The sequence below is a fragment of the Delphinus delphis genome, chromosome 6 (genome assembly GCF_949987515.2).
Source record: "Delphinus delphis chromosome 6, mDelDel1.2, whole genome shotgun sequence".
Lineage (NCBI taxonomy): Eukaryota > Metazoa > Chordata > Mammalia > Artiodactyla > Delphinidae > Delphinus > Delphinus delphis.
The window spans coordinates 31,638,642-31,662,592 of record NC_082688.1 but is presented as its reverse complement, the minus strand read 5'-3'; the positions used below and the strand labels follow the sequence as shown (position 1 = coordinate 31,662,592).

Genomic DNA, 23,951 nt, shown 5'->3' with positions numbered 1-23,951 from the left:
CTCACTTTTGTGGCCTCTCCCATTGCGGAGCACAGGCTCCGGACGCGCAGGCCGAGCGGCCATGGCTCACGGGCCCAGCCGCTCCGCGGCATGTGGGATCCTCCCGAACCGGGGCTGTCCCCTGCATCGGCAGGCAGACTCTCAACCACTGCGCCACCAGGGGAGCCCACAATTGTCTTATCTTTTAAACCTATAGGTAACAACGGAAACAACATATTTCCAATGCCATCTTTCTACTTCGAAATGAGTGTAATGAATATTTTCACTCATAAATGATAAATCATATTTGAAAGGTCCATTCAATAATAAATGATCATTCAATCCCTTCCCTTCTGCCTCCCCTCCCCTTCCTGAACAGTTCAGTTCTAAAGACACTGCATGAGGCGAAGCTAGACATCACCACTAGAGTGGGTGGGAGAGCTTCAGTGGCCCAGAGCTGGCTACCCATTAACAAATGGAGGCACACTGTCCCCAAGAGTTGGAGTTCAAATGCAATAAGGAAGATGCCTGCATGGGAAAGGGGTGGCGCCAAAAGGAGACTGATTACAGGCAAAGTAACTGATGAAGTAGGTAAATATATTAAGCAAAATGGAAGTCAGGTTTCCCACCATCAGAAAAGGCAGGTACAAGAGAAAAGGAGACAGCTAGAATGAACCCAGGGGTGTTGTGTTCCTGATTTCTGTTCACTGATAGGGCATGGGAACAGCAACAGCTAATAGCAATGACCACACTTAAGAGTCCAGAAGTTGGTTTCTAAAATCCATTCTCCACTTAAAGGAAAACTGGGCCTCTTAAAGAAATACCTGATTGCAGGGCGGGGACAGGGAAAATACAACATGAATCTGTAACAATTTGTGGTACAAGAAAGTAAGGAAGTAAGCTGACCCTTGAACAATGTAGGGGGGAGTGGGTAGGGGTGCCGACACTCCATGCAATCGAAAATCTGCATATATCACTTCATAGTCGGCCCTCCATATCTGAGGTTCCTCGTAGCTGCAGATTCAACCAACCATGCGTCATGTAGTACTGTAGTATTTACTACTGAAATAAATCTCCAAATAAGTGGGCCTGCAGAGTTCAAACCTATGTTGTTCAAGGGTCAACTGTACTCAGAGAAAAATGAGGATGTATCAAAAGAACAAAAAAGCCAGCTTTCAGGAGGTAACCATGGCAAACATGAGAGTATCAAAATTAATAAGGATAGTAAGGAATTTTAACCCACTGGAAAATACAGGAAACCATACTAACAAAAATAAATAAATGAATAAATTCGAAGACCAAAAAGGAATGGGATATTTACATTGTTTCAAAGTATCTCCTCATAAAATATTATTAATAACAAAGGGGAAGAAGTAAAAAGTGGAGAACATGGACAGATACCACTTACTCAAGTGATCAAAGTGAACATCTAATGGGACAAATCAAAACCACACACCACCTGACAGGATGCAATCAGAAAACCACAGCATCACTCATGTCATATTCCTGCCAAATTTGTATAACCTGATCTAACCATGAGAAAATAAATTAAACCTGAATTGAGAGAAATTTTACAAAATAACCGTCCTGTGTTCTTCAAAATTGTCAACGTCAACGAAAGACAAGGAAAGACTGAGGAACTATTCCAGATTTTGAAAAAGACTAAACAGACATTACAACTAAATGCAATGAATCATTTCAGATGGATCCTTTAAAGTACATTATTGGGACAACTGACAAAACAGGAGTAAAGTCTGAGGATTAGATGACAGTAATATACCAATGTTAATTTCCTGATTCTGATGACTATATTGTGTTTACGTAATGGAATGGTCTTAAGACAAATACAGGCGTACCCCAGATATTGTGGGTTTGGTTCCAGACCACTGCGATAACATAAATATAGCAATAAAGCAAATATCACAATAAAGCAAGTCACAAATTTTTTTGGTTTCCCAGTGCATATAAAAGATATGTTTATACTATACTGTAGTCCATTTCATGTACAAGAGCATTGTCTATAAAAACAATGTACATATCTTAATTTTACAATATTCCATTGCTAAAAAACGCTAACCATCATCTGAGCCTTCAGTGAGTCATAATCTTTGTGACAGTGCAGGGTCCTGCTTTGACGGTGATGGCTGCTGACTGACCAGGGTGGTGACTATTGAAGGCTGAGGTGGCTGTGGACATTTCTTTTAAAATAAGACAACAATAAAATTTGCCACATAGATTGACTCTTCCTTCCAACAGCACTTTACCCAAAATGGAACTTCTTTCAAAATTGGAGTCAATCTTCTCAAATCCTGTCACTGCTCTATCAACTAAGTTTATGTAATATTCTAAATCCTTTGCTGTCATTTCAACAATCTTCACATCTTCACCAGGAGTAGATTCCATCTCAAGAAACTACTTTCTCTGCTTATCCATTAGAAGCAACTCCTCATCCATTAAAAGTTTTATCATGAGATATCTACAATAAAAGTCACATCTTCAGGCTCCACTTCTAATTCTAGTTCTCCTGCTATTTCCACCACAGCTGCAGTTATTTCCTCCACTGAAGTCTTGAATACCCCTCAAAATCATGAGGGTTGGGATCAACTTCTTCCAAACTCCTCTTAATGCTGATATTTTGACCTCTTGCCATGAATCACGAATGATCTTAATGGCATCTAGAATGATGAATCCTTTCCAGAAAGTTTCCAATTTACTTTGCTCAGATACGTCAGAGGAATCACTATCTATGGCAGCTATAGCTTTACGAAACGTGCTTCTTATATAATACGACTTGAAGGTCTAAAAGACTCCTTGATCCATGGACTGCAGAATGGATGTGTGTGAGCAGGCATGAAAAAAACAATAATCTCATTGTACATCTCCATGAGAGTTCTAGGGTGACCAGGTGCATTGTCAATGAGTAGTAATATTTTGAAAGTAATCTTTTTTTCTGTGCAGAAGATATCAAGAGTGGGCTTAAAATCGTCAGTAAACCACGTTTTAAACAGATGTGCTGTCATCCAGGCTTTGTTGTTTCATTTACAGAACACAAGCAGAGAAGATTTAGCATAATTCCTTTTTTTTTAACTGTTTTTTTTCTGCTCGCTTCTTTTTTAAAATAATTTATTTATTTATATTTTATTTTTGGCTGCGTTGGGTCTTCGTTGCTGCGCACAGGCTTTCTCTAATTGCAGCGAACAGGGGCTACTCTTCACTGCGGTGTGCGGGCTTCTCATTGCGGTGGCTTCTCTTGTTGCAGAGCACAGGCTCTAGAATGCAGGCTCAGTAGTTGTGGCATATGGGCTTCGTTGCTCTGCGGCATGCGGGATCTTCCTGGACCAGGGCTCGAACCCATGTCCCCTGCATTGGCAGGCGATTCTTAACCACTGCACCACCAGAGAAGTCCATAATTCTTAAGGGCGCTAGGATTTTCAGAACGGTAAATGAGGGTTGGCTTCAATTTAAAGTTACCAGCTGCATTAGCCCCTAACACGTCAGCATGACCTTTGAAGCTTCGAAACCAGGCACTGACTTCTCCTCTCTAGCTATGAAAGTCCTAGATGGCAACTTCTTCCAATATAAAGCTGTTTTGTCTACACTGAAAACCTGCTGTTTAGTGTAGCCACCTTCAATAATATTTTAGCTAGATCTTCTGGATAACTGGCTGCAACTTCTCCATTAGCTGCTTCATCTTGCACTTTTAATGTTATGCAGACAGCTCTTTTCCTTAAACCTTATGAACCAACCTCGGCTACCTTCAAACTTTTCTTCTGCAGCTTCCTCACCTCTCTCACCCTTCACAGAATCAAAGAGAGTTAGGGCTTTGCTCTAGATTTGGCTTAAGGGAATGTTGTAGGTGGTCTGATATTCTATCCAAACCACTCAAACTTTCTCCATGTCATCAATAAGGCTGTTTCACTTTCTTATCATTCCTGTGTTCACTGAAATGGCACTTTTAATTTCAAGAACTTTTCTTTTGCATTCACAATTTGGCTAACTGGCAGAAAGGTCTAGTTTTCAGCCTATCTTGGCTTTAAACATGCCTTCCTCACTAAGCTTATAATCATTTCTAGCTTCTGATTTAAAGTAAGGGTCGTGCAACTCTTCCTTTCACTCGAACACACCTATAGGCCATTGTAGGGTTATTAATTGGCCTAATGGCAGTATTGTTGTGTCTCAGGGAACAGGGAGAGAGATGAGGGATGGCTGGTTGGTGCAGCAGTCAGAAGACACACATTTATTAAGTTCACCATCTCATGTGGGCATGGTTCGTGATGCCCCAAAACAATTACAATAGTAATGTCAAAGATCACTGATCACAGATCACCATAAAAAATATAGTAACAATGAAAATGTTTGAAATATTGCAAAAATTACCAAAATGTGACACAGAGACATGAAGTGTACAAATACTGTTGGAAAAACGAACACCAACAGACATCCTCGATGCAGGGTTGCCATAAATCTTCAGTTTGTAAAAAACAGAGTATCTGCAAAGTGCTTTAAAATAAAGTATGCCTGTATGCCGAAGTATGAGGTATGGGCACTCTGTCAAATAGTCTAAGAAAACAGTTCTTTGTCCTGCAGTTATAATTTTTCTCTAAGTTTGAAAATGCTTCAAAATAAAAGTAAATAAAAATATAAACACATAGATGTATACACACACATAAACATACACAAATACAGGCAATCCTCACTTCTGCAATTACAGTGTTAACAAAAACTTGCATACTTCAGAACCCTGACCTCACACTGCACAATTCCAGAACAGGCATGCTAATTTAGTACAATGTGGAAATTAAGGGTTTTTTAAAAATATAAAACTTCATTTTTCTTAAGAAGGTTCTGTACATTTAATTTCTACATTGAAGTATTTTCTACCTAATTTTATCAGGAAATAAACAGAAATGTCATGCACCTAACACTTTTTATAAAATCATTTTATTGCTATATTAAAATGTTAAAAAAGAGCAAGTAAAAGAAAGAAATTGTAATTATTAAAATACTAAAATTCAGATTTAGAGATTCTTTCACTTCCCAATAAAATTACATCACGGAATATATTTACAGAATGAAAATTTCCATATACTCACACTACAAAACAGGGCTCAACTGTTCTAAGAAAGTGTCGTCAAATTTACCTTTGGCAGATTACATTTTACCTTTCCCGTTGGCCATGTCTCAACTATTATCAATGAATAATAAAAACGGTAAGAAAGAGATAGACAACCTGCCTCTATTCTGGGGCTCTTTCCTTACCCCAGTATTTCTTTACATACATGCTTTGTGGGGGGAACAAACTCACTTCAACCAAGCTGCCTCTAAAGACCACCCAAGAGTTCCCTAGTATTGGAAGCATGTTTGTGTTCAGAGTCCTTTTGTGCCCCACTTGCTTTTTCCTATTATCCCAACTGCTTAATTACCATGGCTTTGTAATAGATATTTGATAGCACAAGCCCTCTGGCTTTATTTTTATTCAACACTTTGTTATTCTTGTTCGTCTGTATTTCAATATAAATTTTAGAATCACCTTTTCAATTTCCACAAAAACATTTGCTCTAATTTTGATCTGGATTACACTGAATCTGTACTATAGATTAATTTAGAGAGCTATTATTTGTACAATATTGGAGTCTCCCAATCCATGAACATTATATATCCCTGCATGTATTTAGGTCATCTTTAATATCTCTCAGTAATGTTTTATGGTTTCCAATGTTTTCAGAGGTCCTCAGCAATTGTTTCGTGAAATTCTCCTTTAATCTATATTCATGTTATGTATGTGTGTGTCCCCATTACTAAGGTACAGCCTTTAAGAGTCTGCAATGAGGGGCTCCCCTGGTGGCACAGTGGTTAAGAATCCACCTGCCAATGCAGGGGACCCGGGTCCAATCCCTGGTCCGGGAAGATCCCATATGCCACAGAGCAACTAAGCCCGTGTGCCACGACTACTTAGTCTACTCTCTAGAGCCACAACTACTGAAGCCCGAGTGCCTAGAGCCCGTGCTCCACAACAAGAGGAGCCACCGCAATGAGAAGCCCGTGCACCGCAATAAAGAGTAGCCCCCGCTCGCTGCAACTAGAGAAAGCCCACACACAGCAACGAAGACCCAATGCAGCCAAAAATAAATAAATAAAATTAAAAGAAAAAAAAGAGTCTGCAATGAGAGCTTATGTGTACACTGAAGACCCAACCCACTTCCAGGCCAGCAACTTAAACTAATCATTGTTTCCTTAGGACCATGAGTCACAGAGGTTACTGGCTTAGCTTTTAAGCCCCTCTGCTTTTGCAGCTTAAGAATCTGGGAAATGCTGGAGGGGATCAGGCCCCTCACAGGCCTCTTGAGTCTCCTATTTTCTCAATTCAGCTCAGCAGGATGGTCAAAAGGTTGAATAGATTCTCTGTCCTCCAAGAGGGGCCATTTGACAAAGCCAAATTCTTATCCTCTTTGCCTGAGAGACAGCTCCAGTCTCCTCAGATATGTTGATGAATAAAAGCTGTACACGCACAAGGTGATGAAATTCCACATGGCCAAAGAAGCAGCAGAGTTGTGAGCAAAAGAATTCCCAAAGCTCAAACAGGGAAGAGAGGTGTTTGAGTTCTAACCAGCCAGCATGGAGTGTCTTCATAGAACAACCAGGTCATTCAGATGATACTCAGAAAGAGAACCTATTAATAGTAGGGCTAAAGTAGCACTAGGGCAGGAGTTAGCAAACTTTTTCTATAAAAGGCCAAAGAGTAAATATTTTAGGCTTTGCAGGTCACATACAGATTCTGCCACATATTCTTGCGTTTTTTTCTGTTTTAACAACTGTCAAAAAAATGTAAACAGGGACTTCCCTGGTGGTCCAGTGGGTAAGACTCCGCACTCCTAATGCAAGAGGCCTGGGTTCAATCCCTGGTCAGGGAACTAGATCCTGCATGCACGCCACAACTAAGAGTTCGCCTGCCACAACTAGGAAGTCCACATGCCGCAACTAAAAAAGATCCTGCATGCCACAACTAAGACCCGGCACAGCGTAAATAAATAAATAAATATTAAAAAAAAAAAAAAGTAAACCCTGCTCTTAGCTCAAGGATGGCACAAAAATAGGGCCACCAAGATTTGTCCTACAGGGCTGTAGTTTGCTGATCCTTGCCTTAGTAAAGGTTACTTGCTCTAATAAACCACCCCAACAAAATGTAAAAACAAGACACTAAAGGATAAAGGTGATAACTCAAGTAACTTGACTGCCTGCCAGAACAAAGCAAAACACTCTTTAGAAAACAACAAAATCCACCACATAAAATTTCCATTGTCCAATATACACTCAAAAACTACTAGACATGCTAAAAACATGAAAATGTGCCACATAACCAGGGGAAAAAGCAATCAAAAGAGATGACGGAATTAGCAGGCAAGAACTTTAAAACAACTATTATAAATATATTCAAGTAGTTAAAGAAAAATGAATGTAAGAGAAACAGAAGATGAACCAAAAAAGTTGAGATTAAAAAACCCATTATCAGATACAGACCTACTAGAGAATGGACTTGAGGATATGGAGAGGGGGAAGGGTAAGTTGGGACAAAGTGAGAGAGTGGCATGGACATATATACACTACCAAATGTAAAACAGATAGCTAGTGGGAAGCAGCCGCATAGCACAGGGAGATCAGCTCCGGTGCTTTGTGACCACCTAGAGGGGTGGGATGGGGAGGGTGGGAGGGAGACGCAAGAGGGAAGAGATATGGGGATATATGTATATATATAACTGATTCACTTTGTTATAAAGCAGAAACACACCATTATAAAGCAGTTATACTCCAATAAATATGTTAAAAAAAACCCATTATCTAAAATTTAAAATTCATTGGGTGGTCTTTGTTCACAGATCACATGGTCATCTCTGTAGAAAATCTGAAACAATCAATTATAGCAAGGTTGCAGGACACAGCATTAATACATAAAAGTCAAACTGCTTCCCTAAATATCAGCAATGAACAAAGGGAATTTGAAATTAAAAACATAATACGATTTACATTAGCACCCCCAAAAATGAAATATTTAGGTATAAATCTAATAAAATATATATGGTCTATATGAAGAAAACTAAAAAACTCTGATGAACAAAATCAAAGAACTAAATAAATGGAGGATATTCCATGTTCATGGATAGGAAGACTCAATATTGTCAAGATGTCAGTTCTTCCCAACATGATCTATACATTCAACATAAATCCAACCAAAATCTTACCAAGTCATCTTGTGGAGATCCATGAACTGATTCTAAAGTTTATACAAAGGGGCAAAAGACCCAGAATAGCCAATATATATTGAAGGAGAAGAACAATTTGAAGGACTGACACTCACCAATTTCAAAAATTACTATAAAGCTACAGTAATCAAAATAGTGTGCTACTGGCAAAAGGATAAATAAATACATGGAACAGAAAGAGACCCACATAGTCAACTGATCTTTGACAATGGAGCAAAAGATTGTCTTTTCAACAAATGGTGCTGTAATAACTGGACATCCATATGAAAAAAAAATGAATCTAGACACAGACCTTCAACCCTTCACAAAAATTAACTCAAAATGCATCCCAACAGACCTAAATGTAAAACACAAAACTATAAAACTCTTAGAAGATAACACAGGAGGAAAAATGTAGATGACCCTGAGTATGATGACTTTTTAGATACAACACTAAAGGCACAATGCATGAATGAAATAACCGATAAGTTGAAGTTGGATGTCATTAAAATTAAAAAGTTTTGTTTTGTGAAAGACAATGTCAAGAGCCTGAAAGGATAAGCCACAGAGTAGGAAAAAATCCAAAATATTCAAAGAACTCTTAAAATCCAACAATAAGAAAATAACCTAATTTTAACATCAGCCAAAGACCTTAACAGACACCTCACCAAAGAAGACACATGGCAAATAAGCATATGAAAAAACATTCCACATCATGCTATCAGGGAAACGCAAATTAAAACAATTATGAGATACCACTACACACCTATTAGAATGACCAAAATCTGGAAGACTGACAATACCAAATACTAGCAAGGATGTGGGGCAACAGAAACTCTCATTTACTGCTGGTGGAAATACAAAATGGTACAGCACTTTGGAAATATGTTTGGTGGTTTTTTACAATATTAAATACACTCTTACCATATGATCCAGCAACTGCTCTCCTTAGTATTTAACTAAAGGAGTTGAAATCTTATGTCTACACAAAAACCTACACACAGATATTTATAGCAGCTTTATTCACAACTGCCAAAATCTGAAAGTAATCAAGATGTCCTTCAGTAGGTAAATGGATAAACTGATATAACCAGACAATGGAATATTATTCAGTGCTAAAAGGAAATAAGCTATGAAGTCATGAAAACACATGGAGGAACCTTAAATAAATATTACTAAGTGAAAGAAATTATTTGACTAAGCAAATAATTCCTCCTGCTATCTTCCTAACATCATTCAAATGTATTTTGTAAATTATACTCTTCCTGGAATTATTAAAATAATCTAATTCTGATTCTAGTTACAGCTGTCACTTAATCTATTCCTGATAAATTGTCACACTTGTAACTTTGTTCTTTTTCTGAGTTTAAAATTGCACAATGTTAGTGAAATGTTTAGACAAGTAACCTTATGAAGGAAGAAGTGTAGGTTAAAATAAACGTAACATTATATAATTTTGTGTTGTCTCTGCAAATAGTTTAAAAATAAAAGAGAACAAAATTACTCATTTGACATTTCAAAGCATTGAAAAAAGGTATTAATATAATCAAACTGCTGGAAAAAATGTGATAAAAGGAAAAATCTCTAAAACTTGTAAAACAAGCATGTAGAGAAAAAAACACACATTACATACAGAGAAACAAAAATAATAACCTCACACGTCATTACACACTACATTATGGCATGAAGCGGTACAGTATAGAAGGCAGGTTGTATTAACTTGAAGAGCAAATGGTTAAAAACATAAGCGGCAAAGCTAACATGACAAAAGTGGAGATAAAAATGGAATGATTAAAAATACTGAAACTATGAAAAACAATCAATCATGATATCTGATTACAATGGAATGCTACATAGCAATGAAAAAGAATGAACAACTGCTTACACATTAACATGGGTATCTTAGTATACTGAATGAAAAAAAAGGAAATTACTAAAAAATATTTCACTTTTAAAAAGTTCAATGACATGTAAAACTAAACAATATGGTTTGGAATTACATGCTAATATGGTAAAACTATAAAGGAGCAAGAGTATGATAATATTTAAGACAGTGTTACTCTAAAGGGAGAGGGGAAAAGCACATAGGAGTTTCAAAAATAATGAAAAACATTCTATTTCTTAAACTAGATTAATGTTTTATTATTATCCTTCAGAACTTAGTTAAAAAATAACTTTTAAAACCATTCAAAATTTTATAAATCACAAATAAAATTAACCTTAAAACCTTTCATTGGCTCTGGAATAGACATCTCCATTTGGAAACAGTATCTCTGTCTAGAGATTCCTTTTCCCTTTGTGATCTTTCCCTGTTAATTACTATTTCCATCAGTAATGGCAATGTCATACAATTCTTTCAGAAGAAATGATCGCAAATATACTAAGTGTGGGACTTCCCTGGTGGCACGGTGGTTAAGAATCGGCCTGCCAATGCAGGGGACAGGGGTTCGAGCCCCGGTCCAGGAAGATCCCACATGCCGCAGAGCAACTAAGCCTGTGCACCACAACTACTGAGCCTGCGCTCTAGAGCCCGCGAGCCACTACTGAGCCTGTGTGCCACAACTACTGAAGCCCGTGTGCCTTGAGCCCATGCTCCGCAACAAGAGAAGCCACTGCAGTGAGAAGCCTGTGCACTGCAGCAAAGAGCAGCCCCCGCTCGCCACAACCAGAGAAAGCCCATGCACAGCAACAAAGACCTGATGCAGCCAAAAGTAAGTAAATAAGTAAATAAATAAAATATTAAGAAATTAAAAAAAAAATATATATATATATACTAAGTAAAAACTGCGTGATCCAAATCAGTGTACAGAGCTATGTTATTTCTATAAAAGGAGAAAACCAAAAGAATACATGTAATCATTTGTGACGACACAGAAGTTACCTAAAAGAATACATTTAGATGAGGTATCACCTAACACCAGTCAGAATGGCCATCATCAAAAGACCTAGAAATGATAAATGCTGGAAAGGATGTGAAGGAAACCCTTCACACTGTTGGTGGGAATGTAAATTGGTACAGCCACTATGGAGAACAATATGGGGGTTCCTCAAAAAACTAAAAACAGAACTACCATATGACCCAGCAATACCACTCCTGGGCACATAGCTGGAGAAAGCCATAATTCAAAAAGATACATGCACCCCAATGTTCACTGCAGCACTATTTACGATAGCCAGGACACGGAAGCAACCTAAATGTCCATCAACAGAGGAATGGATAAAGAAGATGTGGTACACGTATACAATGGAACATTACTTAACCATAAAAAGGAACAAAATAGTGCCACTTACACAGACACGCATAGACCTAGAGACTGTCATACAGAGTGAAGTAAGTCAGAAAAACAAATATATAATATTGCTTTATGTGGAATCTAGAAAAATGGTACAGATGAACTTATTGGCAAAGCAGAAACAAAGACACAGATGTAGAGAACAAACTTAGGGATACCAAGGTGGGGAGGAAGGGTGGGATGAATTGGGAGATTGGGATTGACATATATACACTACTGTGTATAAACTAGATAACTAATGAGAACCTACTGTATAGCACAGGGAACTCTACTCAATGCTCTGTGGTGACCTAAACGGGAAGGAAATCTAAAAAAGAGGGGATATATGTATACGTATAACTGATTCACTTTACTGTACAGCAGAAACTAACACAACAGTGTAAAGCAACTATACTCCAATAAAAATTAAGAAAAAAAAAAGACTACATTTAGAAACTAGGGAGGGAAAACAGATGGCTGGGAGATAGGGAATGGAGGAACACTTTTTACTATTATCCTTCTATTCTTCTAAATTGTACTTTGTGATAATACTCCAAAAAAAAAACTAGAAAAATAAATTTTTATACTAAGGCTGTCAAAAACTATATATTTCAAGTAACTTCACATGAAGAGGCCAACTTAAATATGGCAAATTTTATCCAAAATAAAACTGAAATCTTCACTTAAGAACTTCAAAAACTAAAACCAAAACTTTCAGATTTTTCCTAATGTATGTCTTAACATTTCAAAGACAGCAACCTTGAAGTTTAATACATGTTTTTGCCAAATGTACACTCAGAAATATAACTGATCACATTTTCATGACAATTGTGTCTTGGCTTTACACAGATAATTTAATTGTCATAGAAAGATTAATGGAGTTGTCCAAGTTACCAAACTAGACACTAACAAAGCTATGCCGGGAATCTGGGGCCCACTTATCCCCATACAATGGTTTTTCCAATACAGCATGATACAGTTTTAAAACATTAGAAACAGTCTGTCCTACAAAACAACTACCAATACTACTGTTGGCAAAACTAAACTTCCCAATGCAGTATTTTTTTTTTTTTTTTTTTTTTGCGGTACGTGGGCCTCTCACTGTTGTGGCCTCTCCCATTGCGGAGCACAGGCTCCGGACGCACAGGCTCAGCGGCCATGACTCACGGGCCTAGCCGCTCCGCGGCATGTGAGATCTTCCCAGACCGGGGCACAAACCCGTGTCCCCTGCATCGGCAGGCGGACTCTCAACCACTGCGCCACCAAGGGAAGCCCCCCCACTGTAGTATTCAAGGCCTCAATCTCAGTCTTTCTTAGCTCTCTTCACTTACTATGGATTAATATAAAATTTTAGATATTAAATAATTAGGTTGGTTACCCAATTCATTATTTTTCACTTTTTAAAATCCACTAATTTTTGAGAGCCTATATATGTTCATATATATAGGCACCAGGGTAATAAAAAGAACAAAGTGTCATTGGCATGACCTAAGTATTGTGATCAGAGTCAAACAAAACCATGAGAGAAATGTGTTAAACATCTACAAAAGGTACAGCCCTAAGGGACAGGAAGAAAATGAAGAGTATTCAGGAACAGAATGAAAGAAGTAGTAAATAGATCAGTTGATTTTAATAAAATCAATTGGTATCGCAACAAAATAGATGTAGGTTCTAGAGACTACCTTGTTGAGAACACTGACAAAGCAGTTTAAAAAAAAAAAAAAAAAGGCTTATGGCCTAGCAATTAGGAGTTACAAGAAAAGAATATAGTCAGTGTCCTAACCAAAAACCTTCTGAATCATTAAAAAAAAACTGGCCAGCAGAGAACATAACCTCAGAATTTGCAAGGTTCAAACCACAATTATTTGGGATGACACAATGACATTCCTACTGGGCAAGTACCTTTCCAATGCAAAAAAACAAACTGAAGAAATAAACAGAAATTAACTAATAGATACATGTTTTTAGAGACTCAAATCCTTAGTATTAACAGTTAGGATGTTTTTACATATTTGTAACACAGAAGACAATTTTGACTATTAGGGTAAAAGATCAGCCCTGTAATTCCAATTTAAAACATATCAATAATTAATTTAGACTTGTGGTTTTAATTTGAATTTCACTACAAACAGTACCGAAACTTAAAGATATTAAGATTTATCATACTTATATAAATTTATTAGATATTTAAGATTTACTGTAACATTTGTGAAGGTTTGTCAAAAAACTGAACTACTTGACGAATAGTGAATATATTAAGTTATTTAAACAGTTTTAAAGTTTTAAACAGTTTGTAAAAGGAATAAAATATAATCAAAGTCTCCCTTTAAATTTACTATATTTATCTAAAAAATAAGATTTGTAAGTTGAACTTAAAAATTTAAGGAGAAATTAGGGTTTAAAATTTAACTCTGCTAAACTATATACTAATTCTTAAAACCAAAGGAAATGCCAAATAATCTTTTCTGATTAGAAAAACCCACCTTCAGGATACCAAATCCTACACTAACTCTTATTCATCCTTCAATACCTAAGTCAAATTCTTCCTTTTCTATGAAGCCTTTCCTCTTTTCCATAGATGGATCCATCCTTTCTTCCCTATGCTAGACAAGAGAAAATAAATTTGTCTCTATCGTTCAAACTGCTAATTTATTCTATTGTATTGGCATAACTTATAATGAAAATACTCTTTTAGAAACATAAATCTTCTATCCAAGGATCACAAGCACTTTCAGAACATGGATTGTGTTTTATACTACTCTGAATCTCTGAAAGTATCTTACACAAGGCAACCCTAACATACAGCAACTGTTGGTGGTTGATTAACTGAATTCTAATAATTACGAGTTTCTTTTAAAATGGACAATTACCTCTGTTACGTCCCAATGGTGTAAAAATTGATCCAAGTCAGTAAGGTAAAGCAGCACAGGGGAAAGCTGTGTCTGGATGACATGAGGAACTCCTCGAAGGCTCTGAAGCCAAGTCAGCTCCTCTTTTGAAAACCCTAATTTGGGTATAAAGAAAGCCAATAAATAAATAAATCACAAGGCAAGTGACTTTTTTTTTTTTTTTTGCGGTACGCGGGCCTCTCACTGTGTGGCCTCTCCCGTTGCGGAGCACAGGCTCCGGACGCACAGGCTCAGCAGCCATGGCTCACGGGCCTAGCCGCTCCGCGGCATGTGGGATCTTCCCGGATCGGGGCACAAACCCGTGTCCCCTGCATCGGCAGGCGGACTCTCAACCACTGCACCACCAGGGAAGCCTGTGACATTCTTTATTAATTTTTTAAAAACAGATGACATGTATCTTCAAGTTAAATTCTTCTTTAAGCTACCTTGTCTCCTCTGAATTTCTGTATTTCATGTATAGTATTTTTAAAAATAAAATGCTAGCAATGTAATGTAATGTAGTAAAATTCATATAATTATGTTCACAAAGGATGTAACCTGACTCAATCTATAATATAGCAAGAAACAGGTTTTACCCCTAATATTGGGGGCATTACCACCTTTACTTAAATAAAGGTGCCTGTGAAAGGCATCATCGTTCTAATTAATGGTAGGTTTAAAAAAGCTATTGAACAAGTAAAATAATATACTCATTCATACATATACCAAACTCTATATTCTCTTACATGATAGCCCTTCAAATGTTTTAAAACTACTCCATCCCTCCTAAGTCTTTTTTTTCAATAATGCAGTTCCTTCAACCATACCTTACATAATAAAATTTCTGATTCTCTTACCACCTCTATTACACTTGGCCTGACCTATACAGACAACGTGCCAAAGTCCCTCCTGAAAGATAACTCTTGGAATGATCAGAATACTTGCAATGTGGTCTGACCCTAGCTACCTGCTTTCATGTTTTCAGATAACTATATTTCCGTGAACACGCCCTAGAGAGTCATCATCTAGTTTGGAAGCCACACCGCACTACTGATTCCTAATGAGTTTCCTAAAACCACTAAACCTTCTGACCAGTACTACTATTAAAACATAAAGCCTTCACCTCCATCGCAAATGTGTACATCCAAAACTATCAAATAAACTTGTAGGAGTCTACTTTTATCTTTTACATAATATTTATCTTGCTTATCAGAACCTGTCAAGATTTTTTTGGATTCTGACTTAACATATTAAGTCTCCAAATTTCAAGTCTTCAGAAAATTTCAAAGATTCTCATCTTCATCATCCAAGTACAAAACAAAAATACTGAGACAGTATATCATTTAAAACAATAGTAATAATACTTAGAAATCGAACTTATAACATTTCTAGACTCATTTTACTAATTTTGCTTTGAGGTCAATGGAATGCAAAAAATGGCTAATTGAAATCTGATATCCTTCCTATCATGTTAAACATTTCAAACATGTTTAAAATGGATATTCTGTTCATCAACTTTTTCAAGTATGCAATGGGGTTCAAAACTTAGAGCCAAACAGGTATGAGAGTAAATCTCAGAAGAATCTTCATACTAGGCTTTTTTCCTTTCCTTAACTCGGCAGATCAATGTGGTTACCTGTAAGTGTTGAAAATAAGAAGCTGAAATAGTCCACATCACTCATCAACCAGTCTTTAACTGAAGACTTCCATCCAGAAAACGATGATCTATAATAAACAATGGGAGAACTATTACGAGAAGTGACCACTTGAAGACTCAAGAATAAAGCACAGTATATATAACCATTTTTCTTTATTGAAAACAAGTCTAATTTAATATTTTAAACAAAACCCACAGTACGTATTAACTTTATATATAAGGGTTCAAGTACCACAATATGGAAAATATAACTTCTAACTTATTTATATTTATGTAAAGTTTCACTGAAAAGCATAATTGGTCCACAAATATCATACAAACTTAAAAAATTTTCCACACCACTTGAAAATCAGACTCAAGGAGCCAAGATAAAGTTTTCCTTTTCAGTAGTATGTTCAGCTGCTATGTATTTACTGCTTGATTTTTATAAAGTCTTACCTTGCTTACATAAATGAGTTAAGTTTAAACAAGTTCCTGCTTCCTACCTAAGCAAAAGTATCTTAATTAGGCAAAGAATACTTCAATTTAAAGCCACTCTAAGATAACTATGTGTTCCTATTCTTTTCGAAGTTGTAACTAGGTCTACTTCACAATATTGTGGCTGAAGTACTGGTAGGGGACTCCAGGGAAGAGCTAAATGTACAGCAGCTTCTCATTAAATGAGGATTAGTTGGTTCCTGCTATAAGATCAGTTTCCAGTGACTCCTTTAAAAACTCTCTTCAAGGTAAGTCTAAGAAGGAATAGAGCAAATGTCAACCATGGATATAGCAAAAAAAAAAAAAAAAAGCTGAGAATGATCAGATCCAACAAGCTGAGATTACTAATTTTTATCACAGAAATCTGAATAAATGTCACACAAAATTAGGAATTTCTAATTCAACTAAAAGCACTAAAAATTTTTTACCTATGAAATAATTGTATTTATTAACATTCTTAAAAGTTGGGGAGTTAAAAATAATGGAAACACTCTTCTGATTATCATTCTCACAATAAGCAAAGGGCTATGGAGGGAATATCGCAAGCTAAGAGTCTATATCAGAGATGCTCAGTGGAAAGGAGTACAAAATGATGATTAGAAAACAAACTAATATCCTCTTGAACCCAGTGAAAAATGTGCCATCCAGTGGCTAAAGGGGGTAGGAAATCCATTTAAGAGTCTAGTTTGGACAAAAGACAAGCAATATATCACGCTGTCCTTAAAACTATGATGAATATATATACTATCCAAGCCAGAACACTTCTGAGAGTAAAAGGGGATGCTATTACTAAACATGCTGGGACAAAAGAAGTAAACTAGAACTGTTCCTGGCAGTCCAGCTCACATATTCACCCTACTTAAAAACCAAGCCAGGGGCTTCCCTGGTGGCGCAGCGGTTCAGAGTCCGCCTGCCAATGCAGGGGACACGGGTTCGTGCCCCGGTCTGGGAAGATCCCACATGCCGCAGAGCGGCTAGGCCCGTGAGCCATGGCCGCTGAGCCTGCATGTCTGGAGCCTGTGCTCCGTAACGGGAGAGGCCCGCGTACCGCAAAAAAAAAAAAAAAAAAAAAAAAAACCAAGCCAAATTTCTCAGTCCAAGAACTTCTCCCTTCTCTGATATTTTTATCTAACAGTGTACATTACCTTTCCACATTTACGTCTTATGTTCCCCAACCCAGCTGTAAATAAACTAGGAGCAGAGAGGATAAGGAATGAGTAAAGGCCAGTAGAACAACACAGATGGGGGAAAAAAATCAAACTCAAAAAGCTCTGAGTAGATGGTAAAAAAGGTAGGAGCAGGAATTCTAAGTACACTTTTTAAAAGACAAAATGAAGACCAATGGTTTTTTAGCTGATGAGTTTTTCACACATGGAACACACGGATATTCTTTGCTGGTAACCTGCTCTTAAAGTCTCTCAGATAGAGACAGCAGAGCAACAGAACAGTACCTGAAGTGAACTAGATCTCACAGTCCAATTAATGTAACATGAAAAACAGAAATTAAAGGAACATTTCAGGAAAATTAATCTGGCAACAATGCACAAAATAGATGGGACTAAGAAGCAAGACTACTTGCTGTAATAGTACAGGTGGGAGATAATGAAAAAGCTGGCTAGTTTATAGTCATGATCAGGGACAGAAAGGGGTATTTTGAAGAGAAAACTAAACATATGGAATAACCCAGGTTATTTCTAAGGAAATATTCTTAAATTCTAAATCTAGGAAAAGTGATACAATAATAATGCCACTGGCCTGAGAAAGTTGAAAAGTTCCAATTTTGTTTTTTTTTTTAAGAGAGATTAATTTGAATAGGAACAATACATCTATAGAAAGAGAAGTCTACTAACAGACTCTGTGCAAATACTAAAAAGCAAAATTTAACTTAGTGGACTTTTAACTACAATGACATTCTGCTCTTAATAATTATAAACCCCTATGACCAGTATTTGTAAATTAATAGATTTTCTCAACACTCACCACAAATCCACAAAAAGTAAAAAAACTTTTGAAAAAATCCTTGACAAAAGTTACTAAGCATAAGTCAGTCATAACTGATAAAGATATTAAATATAGCTTCCAAAGAGAATCAATTTCAAGAAGTGTTCAAAAGGTGCTTTTAAATGAATGTTAAAACAGAGCCTCCAATAGTTATATCAAAGGAACAGTGCCCTCCACTGGAAGTTTTATTAACTTGAAACCACTTAAGTTATAAGAAAAGAAATAATATTTCTTTAAAGGCCTAGCATTAAGTGCTGCACTAGACAAAGAGCAGGGCTTTGTTTTTTTTGTTTTGTTTTTTAATTTCTAAGAAAGGAAAACATGGGAAACTTGTTTAGAGTACTTCAAATTAAGACCAAGTCTTTCTTTAATGCACATGAACACAGAAATAAACCTTGAATTTTCACACACAAACAACACATTGCAAACAGCTCTCTTTTGCTAAAAGGAAATGTTATCAGTTATGAAGCACACTCTAGGTGACAACACTCAAACGTATGTCCTATACTGGTATGAAGAGACTGGCAAACAAAGCTAAAGAAAATCTACTAATAACGTGAGCTACTCCTACTGAACTGGGATGGGGATCTGTACAAGAAGCCACAAGGAAGCTAGTCTTTAAATTTTCAGTTCTGCCTAAAACCGTATCAGACCCTGTCCATAGGCCACAATCATTAACAAATATTGCTGAATACTAAAGTACCACACCTGATACAGACATGGAATTTTTAAGAATATTCTGAACACTCGCAATACGAAACACTATTAGTTATAAGACCTTTCAGAGTAAAATGGTACAGTCACTATGGAAAACAGTATGGCAGTTCCTTGAAAAATTAAACAGATTACCATATGATCTGGCAATTCCACTTCTGGGTATATAGCCAAAAGAATTAAAAGGAGTCAAACAGGTATCTGTACACCAGTGTTCACAGCAGCATTATTCACCATAGCCAAAGGGTAGAAACAACCAAGAGTCCATCAACAGATGAATAAACAAAATGTGGTATAATGGAATACAATGGAATATTGAATATTCAGACTTAAAAAAGGAAACCGTGAAACATGCTACAATATGGATGAACCCTGAAAAGTTACACTGAGTGACATAAGCAAAACACAAAAGGAAAATATTGTATGATTCCATTTATATGAGGTTACCTAAAATAATCAAAATCATGAAGATAAAATAGTGGTAAACGGGGGCTGGGGGAAGGGGAAATGATTAGTACAGAGTTTCAGTTTGGGACGATGAAAAGTTCTGGAGATGAATAGTGGTGTTGGTTGCACAACAATATGAATGTACTTAACGCCACTGAACAGTTTTAACTGTATACCTAAAACTGGTTAAAATGGTAAGTTTTATGCTATGTATATTTTGCCACACACACACACACACACAGATATTTCAAGTGATTCCTTGTCTGAGTCTACAAACTTATTTATTTCGTCAGCTCCATTAAATTCTGAGCTCGCTTCCAGAAAGGAAGGTCTGTACTGCCATTTCGTAACACCAAAACAAAGGTTTTAAGCACAGTACTCTCACCTGCCACTGATCCCCTTACTGCATACTTTTTTTTTTTAACATCTTTATTGGGGTATAATTGCTTTACAATGGTGTGTTAGTTTCTGCTTTATAACAAAGTGAATCAGTTATACATATACATATGTTCCCATATCTCTTCCCTCTTGCGTCTCCCTCCCTCCCACCCTCCCTATCCCACCCCTCTAGGTGGTCACAAAGCACTGAGCTGATCTCCCTGTGCTATGTGGCTGCTTCCCACTAGCTATCTACCTTACGTTTGGTAGTGTATATATGTCCATGCCTCTCTCTCGCTTTGTCACAGCTCACCCTTCCCCCTCCCCATATCCTCAAGTCCACTCTCCAGTAGGTCTGTGTCTTTATTCCTGTCTTACCCCTAGGTTCTTCATGACATTTTTTTTTCTTAAATTCCATATATATGTGTTAGCATACGGTATTTGTCTTTCTCTTTCTGACTTCACTCTGTATGACAGACTCTAGGTCTATCCACCTCATTACAAATAGCTCAATTTCGTTTCTTTTTATGGCTGAGTAATATTCCATTGTATATATGTGCCACATCTTCTTTATCCATTCATCCGATGATGGACACTTAGGTTGTTTCCATCTCCGGGCTATTGTAAATAGAGCTGCAATGAACATTTTGGTACATGACTCTTTTTGAATTATGGTTTTCTCAGGGTACATGCCCAGTAGTGGGATTGCTGGGTCATATGGTAGTTCTATTTGTAGTTTTTTAAGGAACCTCCATACTGTTCTCCATAGTGGCTGTACCAATTCACATTCCCACCAGCAGTGCAGGAGTGTTCCCTTTTCTCCACACCCTCTCCAGCATTTATTGTTTCTAGATTTTTTGATGATGGCCATTCTGACTGGTGTGAGATGATATCTCATTGTAGTTTTGATTTGCATTTCTCTAATGATTAATGATGTTGAGCATTCTTTCATGTGTTTGTTGGCAGCCTGTATATCTTCTTTGGAGAAATGTCTATTTAGGTCTTCTGCCCATTTTTGGATTGGGTTGTTTGTTTTTTTGTTATTGAGCTGCATGAGCTGCTTGTAAATTTTGGAAATTAATCCTTTGTCAGTTGCTTCATTTGCAAATATTTTCTCCCATTCTGAGGGTTGTCTTTTGGTCTTGTTTATGGTTTCTTACTGCATACTTTTGATAATTTTAACCCTTGTTCCAATCCTCCTACACAAGTCACTAAACAAAAATGTGAAAGTCTTACTGTAATGAACTTCCTCTGTCTAATAATAGTATCGACAGTTTTAACTGTTGCATTAAGAGCAAATGAAGGGAGGAGCAGTATTTTAAAAAGCCTCTATAGTTCATGAATTGCCAGTAAAAGGACAGAGGGTGGGGGGGAAGATTATACACTTAAAATACAGCTCACTTGAGCATGCTACCTCATGTGCAGTATCCCGATAAGCATGGCAGCCAAACTTGAACTGAGTCTTCCCATAATACAGCAACGACTTAACCGAGAAAGCAAATCAGCAGGCAGACTGGGTAGAAAATATACAAGCTGGACCAAAAGCTGTTGAGACTCTGCTGGGAGAACCACCACAGTGCCTTCTTGTGGATCTAGTGGGGTAAGAAGATAAGTTAAACTAAAAAAGATATACAAACCAGAGTTAATAAACCAGATTAAGTGATTATTTTCACTGTGTTATGTTGAATTCTAATACATCAATTACATGGAAAAAAGTTGTTTCACAAAGCATGTATGTATGGCTTAAGATACTGTCTAGAGTAAAACACTGAATACATCATTATTTAAAGATATGTTTAACACTCTATTAATTTCATAACATTCAAATGTGTTATTTGAAATAAAAACTATGATGTGGTTAACGGGATTGGAGACAACACGAAACGGTAAAAAACAAGCACTTCTGCCAAACAGTGATAATTATATATCGACTTAAAGCCAAAGACCTATCTGTGTACACACATACACACGACCCCACATATGAGCAATACCGAAAAATACAGATTTTAAAATATTACCCACAAAAGGTGGAAACAAACCAATGTCTATCACCTAATGAATGGATAAATATAAGTGGTACATCCACACAGTGGAGTACTACTCAACATTAAAAAGAAATAAAGTACTGATATATGCTATAACATAGGTGAATCATAAAACCAGTATATTAAGTGAAAGAAGCCAGACTCAAAGGACCCATATTGTGTAATTCCATCTATAAAAAATGTCCAGAATAAGCAAATACACAGAGACAGAAAAGAAGATTAGTGGTTGCCAGGAGGTGGGGAAGGATAAAGTAGGGAGGGACTTACTAATGGTACAGTTTCTTTTGGGGGTGATAAAAATATTCTGGAATTAGATAATGAAAACTATTGCACAATCATGGGACTATGTTAAAAAATCAAAGAATTGTACATTGTAAAATGGCAAATTTTATGGTATATGAATTATATCCCAATAATAAATATAAATTATATATATGTATATATCCTAGTATGCTTGATATTTTTGCTTAAAAAAATGAAAGTTTCAGTGATGAATAAAGAAGGTTATTAATAGATGAAAGTCATACAAGATATCCATTATGGTTAAGTAAGTAAAATTTGCAACCAAAGCTTCAAAGGAATTTTATAAAAATACCTGATCAGTTTTGAATTTGTGAATAATATGTGGCTTAAAAGACAATTTAAGGGGCTTCCCTGGTGGCGCAGTGGTTAAGAATCCGCCTGCCAATGCAGGTGACACGGGTTCAATCCCTGGTCTGGGAAGATCCCACATGCTGCGGAGCAACTAAGCCCATGCGCCACAACTACTGAGCCTGCACTCTAGAGCCCACGAGCCACAACTACTAAAGCCTGCATGCCTACAGCCCACGCTTTGCAACAAGAGAAGCCACCACAATGAGAAGCCCACGCACCACAACGAAGAGTAACCCCTGCTCGCTGCAACTAGAGAAAGCCCGCACAGAGCAACAGAGATCCAAAGCAGACAAAAATACATAAATTTTAAAAAAAGAACGCAAGAAGCGTCTATAACCATTAATTTCTAGAACTATTCTAATAGATAATACTACTGAAAATGAATTTACTGTTTGATGTTTTGTTAATTTTCCCATGGTATAATTAATTTATAATAATTTAAAGGAAAAGCAAACCTAAAGAGCTCCCCCTTTGAAACATCTTTCCTAAATTGGGGTAGACCAATTATTACTTACATAGTTAAACAAAACTCTTACCATAGATTCGGAGAGCAGTAACTTGTAAACTTTTTAGTAATTCTTTATTTGCTCGTGCTGCAGCGGTATGGATAATGTCAATAAGCTGTGTTGAGAGCTCAGGGTTTCGGGAGCCAAGATGAGCAAGTTGCAATGGTAAACCAGCCAACCAACGGGATAACACTTTACTACGATACCTAAGGTCAAGGAAAAACGAAATAAAGTGTAATTTTCAAAGACAATGGAAATTAATTTAAACAAAGAGTATTTTTAACTTAAAACACCACACAAAGTGACAAATCATCTACCAATAACACCACATTTACTTATTTAAACATGTGAGAGCCTACAAGATGGCCAGCATCATTTATTTAGCTATAGCAGTTTCTAAAGTTTTACCCACTATATTAAAAGTTCATGTGATTTGCGGCAGTATGTAAACTGTATTTTTATCTTAAAGGACACAGACACTACTTAACTCTTCGTGAACTATTTATACTAGTTAGCGTTAATTATTACACTACATTAAGTCATTGATGCATTCAGTGTAGGGTGCCCCCACATTAAATGACTTCAAACTTGTGTTATTTCATATTTCAGTTCTTTTATATACTTGCTAATGCTCTAATGTCTCCTTACTCAGGTAACAGCAATCACTTTTGCTGTCCCCCTTAGTGACTTAACTAA

The 23,951-nt window shown here is 36.8% G+C and overlaps 1 protein-coding gene across 1 annotated transcript in view; it reads right to left on the bottom strand.

Moving 5' to 3' along the window:
• Positions 1–23,951, bottom strand: part of TEX10 (testis expressed 10) — a 55,776-nt gene that overhangs the window by 9,423 nt on the left and 22,402 nt on the right. Inside the window, exons 8-11 of the mRNA XM_060014431.1 lie at positions 23,286–23,461; positions 21,465–21,642; positions 16,013–16,101; positions 14,359–14,492 (exon numbers count right to left, since the gene is read on the bottom strand). Coding sequence (XP_059870414.1) covers positions 14,359–14,492; positions 16,013–16,101; positions 21,465–21,642; positions 23,286–23,461 — 577 coding nt within the window. The remainder of the gene's footprint in view (positions 1–14,358; positions 14,493–16,012; positions 16,102–21,464; positions 21,643–23,285; positions 23,462–23,951) is intronic.